The sequence below is a fragment of the Saccostrea echinata genome, unplaced genomic scaffold (assembly GCF_033153115.1).
Source record: "Saccostrea echinata isolate AGI-Se365-2 ecotype Australia unplaced genomic scaffold, CSIRO_AGI_Sech_v1 ptg000012l, whole genome shotgun sequence".
In the NCBI taxonomy this organism is placed as follows: domain Eukaryota; kingdom Metazoa; phylum Mollusca; class Bivalvia; order Ostreida; family Ostreidae; genus Saccostrea; species Saccostrea echinata.
In genome coordinates, this window is record NW_026889761.1 from 9,205,005 (window position 1) to 9,214,692 (window position 9,688).

Genomic DNA, 9,688 nt, shown 5'->3' on the forward strand with positions numbered 1-9,688 from the left:
CTGCACAAAGGAAAAAAGATACGAAAAATTAGGATCACATTGTCTGCATCCCTCGCCCATCCTACAGAATTCTAAAAAAATACCATTTTTAATAATAAATAGTTTTGCCTCATTAAATAGAGTTCTTACAGCATTTTGGAAATTTTCACCAAAATTGAAGAAAGTTAAAACTTTCAAACTTTTAAATTTTCACAAAACTGAGTCAAATGCCTTTTCAAAATCTAGTAAGAGAACCAATCCTGGAGTATTACTTTCATTACAATATTGAATGATATCAAAAAGTAGTCTAGCATTTTCTCCTATATATCTTCCTCCTTTGGGTAGAATAGAAATAATTCCTTGAATTTGTGATTTTGAAAGATTGCCAGAATCAAGACTGCATTTAAAAGAGTGAAATAAATAGGTTCAAATAGATTCCAATATCAGACCAAAACAAAAAAAAAAAAAAATAAAAATTCTGTAAAGAACCCATCTTTTTCCGGTCATTTTTAAATGATTTTAATACGTTAACATGACATAGAAATAACAAAAGTATAATGAATAACATGAAACAAATTCACTCAAACTAGACTAGTCGGCAAATTACTCATATCAGTTTGGAAAAATAATATTGAGTTGAGATACAACTTCAAATATTGTGGGTCTTTGTTTGGGGTTTGGATTCAAGCTTTTCCGAATTAAATTGTCCACTTCTCCCCAGTTTCGTCTTAAGATTTTGTCTTCCACAAATCTCCCGGGATTTATACGCTCACCATTAATCAATTCCCATAGTGTAAGTCCGAATGAATATATATCGGATGCTTTGGTATGTAAAAATATCGAGGAATCTCGAAGTTCTGGAGCCAAATATATCAATGTTCCGCGACCAAGAATTGTCTGGACAGTATCAATGTGTTTTGAATGTCCTACGTCACAGATAACAACATTGTCGTCATCATCAACCTAAAAGAATTCCATATTCAATGAAATAGCTTAATTAAAAGAATGAGTTACAAAAAAGATTAATTTTGCATCAACACATAAATCTGCTTTGAAATATCTGAAATGAAAGATCATCTTGGATCTTTTTGTTGTACTTTCAAATTACTAGAAAACAGGCTTATAACAAAGTGCTAAGGAAAGCAATTTTCTTTCGCTATAATATCATTCGTTATATCCGTTTAGTTCATAATATGCTTTAAAACTTTCGAAAAATCACTTCGCTGTAATCCTGATTTATTTTAAGAGTGTTCACTGTAACCTTGTTTTACTGTATATACTCAGAATTGAAAAAAACCCTGTAAAAATGAAAGGAAATAAAGTAGTTCATACCAAATAGTTGGAGAGTTTAACATCTCTGTGTATAACTTGATGTTTGTGGAGAAATCGAAGTCCTCGTGCAGCTGCTTTTGCATATTTGATTCTTCTGATTAGGTCAGCACATTTAAGTACATCTACAAGGCTGCCTCTGTACCTCTTCATAACAAGTTGTAAATTATAATGGCCCTTTTCAACGTGACCAGCGGAGCCTTCATAATGTACAAAGAAAGGAAAATCTTCATCAGCTTTCTTCAACGACAAATGTCTAAAAATGAAACAAAGATAACTGTGAATAATATCTGCACTTATATATTTGTGAACATTCAATTATCTTTTATGTTGATTTGTTTTTAAACACCTCTGTATCAAAATAAGATAAAATATTGGACACACTCACTTTAACAAATATCTTTCCCGAAAAACTGAGGAGTCGCAAGGTAAGGATGTTTTATCGCCCCCTTTCTCCTGTGTTGATCCCTCCGCGCATGTTCCTCGGAGTTTCATTTGAATTTCCTTTACGGCATACTTTTCAATTTTTTGCGATTTTATTGTAGCTTTATAAACATTTACTTTCAGATTATGTTGACTTATTCCTTGGTCATAGTGCACTATTATCTCATCTGAGGAAAATTCATGTTGCATAATGGAACCAACATAGACGTCCCAAAGACTTTTGGCGATGTCATTAAATCTCCTAGAAACGGACGAGCGATCTGTGTTTCCCTCTGACGAAGCAAAATTTTTGTTTTGGTTTAGAATATTTACAAGTTCAATTCTATGTCTATTCATTTCTTGAACAATCTTATTTAACTTACAGTCCATATTTTCTTTGATTTTGACCACCACCTTTTTGATGAGATTTTGTTTAGATATGCTATCATTCTCCATTATTGACGCTGCAAATTCGTAGATGGCAAAAGCAGCTATTCCCAGTCCAACAGGCCATAGAAATAGTGCAACAAACGGTAAGACGATCTTGTCGTTATAAAACAAGGAATTCTCATCTTGTGTTACGGTTCCTTGAAATTTCCCGTATATCAGTTTTTCTTGAATTTCTTTCCTTAGCCTTGTCAATGTGTTTTCCATCTCTATTTCACAAGCCTGTTGAAAACTTTTAAGGGCGGGGCTTATTCTATCCCTCAAGGACATTACATCCGTAATTGTAAGTTCGTCCATTCGTATTTCATGATCTAAATATCTACTTATCTTGTCTTCGTATATCTTTTGAATGTTTTTCATTTCATTCGTTATGCTTGAATCAGTTGTCAAACGATCAAGAAAAGAAAATACATTTTCTAAGGATTCATGAGTTTTAGCGTCAATCCGAATAACATCTTCCATTGATTTCCATTGGTTTCCAAATTTCATAAAGGCGGACGTACATTCAAGCAAACGTGTTAACCACCTGTATATATATAGAGAGAGAGAGAGGAAAAAATTCAAACTTGTTCAGAAGTTTGCACATTTAAAGATGCACATATTACTTTCGTATACATACATATATTTACATCAGTATTCAATTACATAATTTAGTTATAATATATCTATTTCCGTGTATTCCTAAAAATGCTAAAAAAGAGGAAATTATCAAATTATCAAATTAAAAAAAACGTTCTAATGAAAATTATGATTGATTTTGACTTTTTAAATCTGGTTTCGCTAATTTTTGTGTCTTTCCCAGACACTAAAACATGTGCATCTTTTGTCTTTTGAAAACGTCATTTCATCCTATATCAACTTCCGAATAAAATTTATATACCTATCATTTTTTGATTATGTGGGGAGATTTGGTAATCAAATAACTAATTCAAAAATTTTTTTGCAAAGCCTGGAGGAAAAAAGCAAGTATAAAATAATGCACATTTGAACGCTGATATGTGAAGTATAAGATTTATGTAGACATGCAATGTTAAAAACATTCTATTTCAAAATCGTAAATTCCCCATTTTCGATAAAAAAAATCAAATTTGAATAGCTTTGAGTAAAAAAAGTACTACACTGCGTTACGTCGCAGATCAGTAGCCCTTTTCACAAAAAATCTTAAGTTTTTACATAGGATTTTAACTTAAGAATCTCTTACGACAAATCTTAGGTGCGTTTCACGAACGCATTCGTAGCAGATTGAACTTAAGATTTTACTTACGACAGACTTCATCCCTAGCAACGACTTCAATATGCTTTATTATCCTTAAATCAATGGGTGAAAATAAAAATAAAACTTAGTTTTCAACATATGTCAGCATAACAAACATTACTGACTACAAATATCGAATGCAATCGTTTGTGAAGCAGGGAAGTTTAAAATCTGACGTCACAATCACAAGTCTGACGAAAATCTTAAGTGAAACTTCAATCGTAAATATTTTGTAGTGAATTTCATTTAAAATTTCGACATTGATTGTGATAAAAATATAAAATATTAATGGAAATTGCTTTAAAAAGTTCAATTTAATGTGTATTTTGGTTTTTGTGGTTATATTTTTACAATTAAATCTGTTTTAAAATACTTAAGAGAGGGTTGGGGCACTCGTAAAGTTACGACCAATTTTGCACTTAAGAATTTCTTAAGAATTTTTGTGAAAACGATATTTATCATAAGTTTTCACTTAAGATAAAAATATGTCGTAAGATTTTTTGTGAAAAGATCCACAGATTACTTACATGCAGTGCTCCTCCAATAACAAGCGTTCAGATTTCATTAAGAAATCTACGATATCTCTCTGAAGATTCATCAAGGTATTTGCCCTAGATTTCATCTAAAAATACACGTATAAAAAGTAAAACTTCCTAGACAAAGTAATAGCTATAAATTTATGATCAGGTATCATTAAATACTACCTTACCTACTGTGTAATAATGCCGTGTGATATGAGTTAAGTAAATTTAAATTTCCTTTGATGATTTAATACTAGTACTCTAATTTTGTGCTGTATACAGTGTCCTCATAAATGTCTTCCCGGAAATCTAGAATGGCGATATTTGCAAACAATTGTAAACTAAATTTGTAATACACCTAGAATCCAAAAATAAATATCTAGATTTTGGATATTCGAGGATATACAATTTATATGAATTTGAACATATGATTACCGGTATTCACATAGTTGCGTACAAAACTGTTCTTTTCCAATTCATATTTATGAATCTATTATACATGTATATACTTAGGGCTTTCAATTCAATATTTAGATAAGTTTTTATCAGTTAGCAATATTCGTTTCAATCATACTGTTGATTCGATATATTTCACTGAACTCGAAATGAATGACAGAGTCGGTTGCTTGAGTAAGACATTTCATTATTAACTTCCTTTATTTATGTAGCAGAGTACTCTATCACCTGCATGTGGTGTTTATGTCTCCAGGTTGATTCGATACGCAATGGTATGTTCTGCGTAAAAACAATTTCTAAGCAGAGATAGGTTACTGACAAATAAGTTGATGTTTCAAGGATATCAAAAATCATGTTTGCAGTTCAACATTTCGCAAATTCAAAATTCGATATAATGAACTTGCTTGAAATTACAGCCAGTCATTAGGACGAATGTTGAATGACGTATTGAGTGCAAACTATTGAGGAATTCTTTTCATACTGAATTGTCAATGGATTACTCCATTTACCCGAACCAAGACAAAGGGTTTACGGGGATGTGACCAGTTGACAGGAGATGATTACTCCTCCATGACGCCTGATCCTTCCTCTTATATTTTTAAAAGTCATCGTTTGTTCTGCCTTCAACATGCATTGTATAATTGAACTTTTGAGCATGATAGCTATATGTTATCTTCAATTTTCACTGTTTACTTCTTTAATCATATCTGTTTCATCTCAAGAACAGCTTGTAATTCATATGAGATAAAACACTACTTATAACCAAACAACCATTGCATTTATTCCATGGGATGTTGAAATCTTTAAAACACGTGTAGAAATGGTACCAACCTCTGTCATATCGTCAATGAAAATGATCTGTTTCCTCACCACCATTGGCCAACTCATTTGAATTCTGGCAAGTATCTTGTCTGTAAGATCCGATTTTCTTCTCTCGTCTTTACTGATACTTTTTGGGCAGTTTGTACAGACAAACAGTGCTGTCTGAGGATCCAAAGTTGAATTTTCCAATGCGATTACATCAGATATATCAGACATCAACTTTTGCAGCTACCATCAGTGGACATAATATAAAACACAAGAGATGAGATATGAAGATATTACCGATGGTGATAATGATGATGTTGTTATCTATTTAGAAATTCATTTTCAAAAGATATTCTGCATACTTTTAGCTTTTGAAAGACTCTTTACTATTTTAAAATTAAAACAAGTAGCAGGCTATATGGTTGAATTGTAACAACACTCACCGTAGGTCCGTGTATTCCATGATCTCTGTGTATGTCAATCATGAATATGAATGTATGGCACTTGTCAACATTTCGAAGATAAGGCTGAAACAATTCTTGATGGTCCGGATCGACGCCAGGGAAATCCATAAATATAATGGGTAGTTTTCCCCTCCTCTGAAAGTTAGGAATTCAAAATTGCTTTTTGAGCGATAAAAAGACCTACGCTTCTACAAAGTTATAATAATCTTTTTTTTAGAAAAAAATTGATGTGTCTAGCTAGAAAGGAATAACTAGAATTTTCTTTCACGTTGCAGCGACAGGGTCAGAGATAAGTGATTGTGTATCGGCTGAAATACCCTCAGCAAGAACAAATGATTTGAAGTATAACGTTGCAGTAGTATTTAGAAAGCAATTGAAAACAGTTTATCTCGGGGTGTTATCACAATTAACACTAGCTTGTAGCAGATTATAATTACTCAAAATAGAAAATCATATAAATAAGTCAATTAGATTTAAATCAGAACTCACAGGACTTATAATTTCCAACAAGTCAGATGCCACATCAATACTACCACTGGTATGTCGTCCCTATAATAATATTCAAAGTACATGTATTCAACAAATATGGTCTAGCCTATCTCTATGCACTTCTTTTTGATATTTGAGATGGAGCTGGTTAGGTATCCAATAATAATTTTGGATTATACAAGTCAGTTTGTTGCAAAATGAACTTTCAAATTGAATTTCATAAATAAAAATCTTGGATTTTATCTCTAACGAAGGAAAAAAAACATGTGGGAGAAAACTACCAAAGTTTTGAAACGTGCTGCCAATTTCATTTCTTTCACATGTTTTAAGACTTACCGGTTCCTTAAGCTCTGTCTGATGCATACTCTGAAAACAGAAACAGATTTGTAGCTAGGAAATCAAAACTATGACAAAGGTGTTTTTTCTTTTCTTTAAGTTGTTCAATATATTTTTTTCTTTTGAAATAATGAAGAAATAATGCCTTTTGATAAATTATAATCCATTTTATTTCATTTTTATTTATTTAGTCAAATTTATTTGTAAATAATTAAGTTGTAAACATACGCACCACTGTACAAAAATTTGACAATTTTGCAAGTACTAGTACTTAAAGATGTATTAATAATTTGTAAAATATTGTAAAAGTACTATTTCTCGAGTATTTTTTTAAAAGTAATGGTATTTTCCTTAACTTGTTCCAATTGGGACTTACAGGATAGTCTTTACAATCATTAATAGAAAATAGGTTCCAACATCATGTATTAGTATTAAATGGTTTTATTAAAATCTGTCTAATGTAGAGGAAGATTTGTTGAAAGCTAATACCTTGAAAATCGTCAATGGCCAGTATATTTCGACTTTTGTAACACTGTTTTGATTATCGGTTTTGTTTCTAATACAGGTTTGAATTCTTTTCCATTCGGCAGAATTGCAGTCTGGTGTTAGAATGATATCTATACGTTGTCCTGTTCCGTAATGTATGATCCCTAGTCTAGTTAAACGAAGTAATTTTGATAAATTAATTCTTTTCATTGCAGAGAAATGTGAAGATGTTAAAATTAATTTCATGATTTACAATTTTAAAAAATGCTCAAATTTTAATGGTTTACATATTACTTCACATCTTTATTTCTAAAGTTGTCTCACATCAAACAAAGGCTTAACTTTTCCTAAAACTTATCTATGTTGTTTTCAACCAATTTCTATGTTCAGTCAAAATTGTAGACATATATACCTCACTGGATTATTGTGAACCTCACAGAGAACGTTTGTACAGCTTCCGTGGTCGGTGGGTAAGTAGTCTCCCCCCATCAGTAAGTTCAGAAAGGTCGACTTACCAACTGCTACCTCTCCTACATGTATAATATAGTACAAGTTATATTACCATTATATAAGTGATTTTGTCTCTGCAATCTGATTGGTTAAATTCCATTGGCTTGCAAAAATATTCCATACTAGCATGTAACACTTCATATCTTACGTCTATCACATTAATTCAAAGTGTTAAGAAAAGAAAGATTTATTGTCAATTAACAATTATTATTTCCATTCTTATGTCGATACGATATATCCCGGTGAGCTTGAGATAAAAGATACTACAGAGTCTGACACATCTGTTTCATATTTGGATAGTTTACTTGAAAAAGGCGTTAATGGTAATCTAACAACCAAGCTTTATGATAAACGTGATGACTTTTACTTTTCAATCGTCAGCTTCCCTTACTTATGCAGCAATATACCTTCATCACCTGCATACGGGGTTTATATCTCTCAGTTGATTCGATACGGAAGAGTATGCTCTACGTATGCAGAATTTCTAAAACGAGGTAAATTATTGACAAACAAGTTGATGAAACAAGAATATCAGCAGTCTCGTTTAAATTCATCACTTCGTAAGTTCTATGGTCGATACAATGACCTTGTCAGCAAATACAATTTATCATTGAGTCAAATGCTGACGGACGTTTTTCATACTAATTGTTAGGTCATTATTTACACACTGAATTGTCGACGGATTTTCCCGTTATTTCCCGATCATGATAAGGAGCACACGGCGGGTGTGACCGGTCGGCAGGGGATGCTCACTGCTTCATGGCACCTGATCCCACCTCTGATGTTTTGGAGGTCCGTGTTTGCTCTGCACCTATTTTGTAATGTTTAATGGACTTTTGAGCTAGAATACTGTTCGTTATCTCCATATATTTCATTTACGACCTGTCTCTTTGTTGAATGAACTAAATTGAAAATACTTCAAGGTCATTAAAATAGAACACAATTTTTATAAAGGCTTAAATCAGAGAACGACAGCGGAAGTGGGTTAGTCTGCAGATAAACTGACATTAATGTCCAATGTCAGTCTTGACTAGTTTGTACTTCACTTTTGAGAAAAGGGTACCATATTTGGTCATACCTGCTATGTAAACACGTAGCTCACGCTGACCTTCTTTTAAGCTTTCCATTCTTCTCTGTAGAACCTCTGTGATTGTTATACGTGAGTCCTTCATCATATGGTACTGTAGAGTTAGTTTCTCCAGCGTGTCCAGCTGACTCTCAGTAAACGCTTCATCGGCCTCTTTGTACAACTTATAGCATTTGTTGTATTTAGCATCAGAGAACATTGACCATATTCTTTCCTGTGAATAATAATTGGTAAGTATAGATATTTCACCTAGTCTCATATTACTATCTTTCCAATATTCCTTTGCAATTCTTAGACAATATAATTTACAAGAAAAAATACAATGTTATTCATTCTAATACCGATTTGAATTTGAAAAATGTTTGAATCGATATGGATGAAACTATTAAATACCCCTAAAGGAATATGTCAGATTGTGGGAGAATTTTAAGATGTACACATCCAAGAAAAGTCGTATCAAAGGGTACAAAGGAGAAAAATGATTTCTCGGCGATGAAAACAATATACATTCCTTTATATATATATATATATATATATATATATATATATATATATATATATATATATATATATATAATTTTTATATATTCCATTATTATCTTTATATTATTTCTGTCAGACAAAATTACCATTCTATATACTTACTGCAGGGTCATCTTCACTAGCCATGGTTCCAAAATACGCCGGGGTCTGACCAGGTGTACGACTATAACATGTTTGATTTAGGTGATCATAATGCTCATCAAATATGTAAACCATTATCAATAGATCATACGTTATTACGATTGGTTGAGGGTATCACACCCGTGAAGGACAAGATAAACTTTACAATAGGTTAGATTACCAAATAAATCGGGAAGTCCTACATTTGCATTGCCTCAAAAGTACCCTTAAACTATCAGTATGACACGAAATCGAAAGAAATGATAAATTGTACTCTCATAAAATGTTACCGGAGCCATTGTTATCTTTTATATGTTATAGATTACTTTCACCCTTGTAGAGTACAGCAGATATTAATCGAAGTGATATCAGGTTCGATGGTGATATATTTTTGACACTCTCCCCATACAAATTACTACTAAGAATGATTTGATAT

General features: G+C 32.1%; 1 protein-coding gene across 1 annotated transcript; it reads right to left on the minus strand.

Moving 5' to 3' along the window:
• Positions 1 to 591: 591 nt before the first annotated feature.
• On the minus strand, positions 592 to 9,258 carry LOC133184967 (uncharacterized). Its single transcript, XM_061320031.1, has 12 exons — positions 9,235 to 9,258; positions 8,581 to 8,803; positions 7,405 to 7,522; positions 6,996 to 7,161; positions 6,507 to 6,536; positions 6,171 to 6,230; positions 5,661 to 5,816; positions 5,221 to 5,460; positions 3,961 to 4,055; positions 1,697 to 2,704; positions 1,312 to 1,564; positions 592 to 942 (listed from the first exon to the last, which is right to left on the minus strand). Exons 1-12 carry the CDS (start codon positions 9,256 to 9,258, stop codon positions 592 to 594), a joined length of 2,724 nt encoding a protein of 907 aa, XP_061176015.1.
• Positions 9,259 to 9,688: the final 430 nt, after the last annotated feature.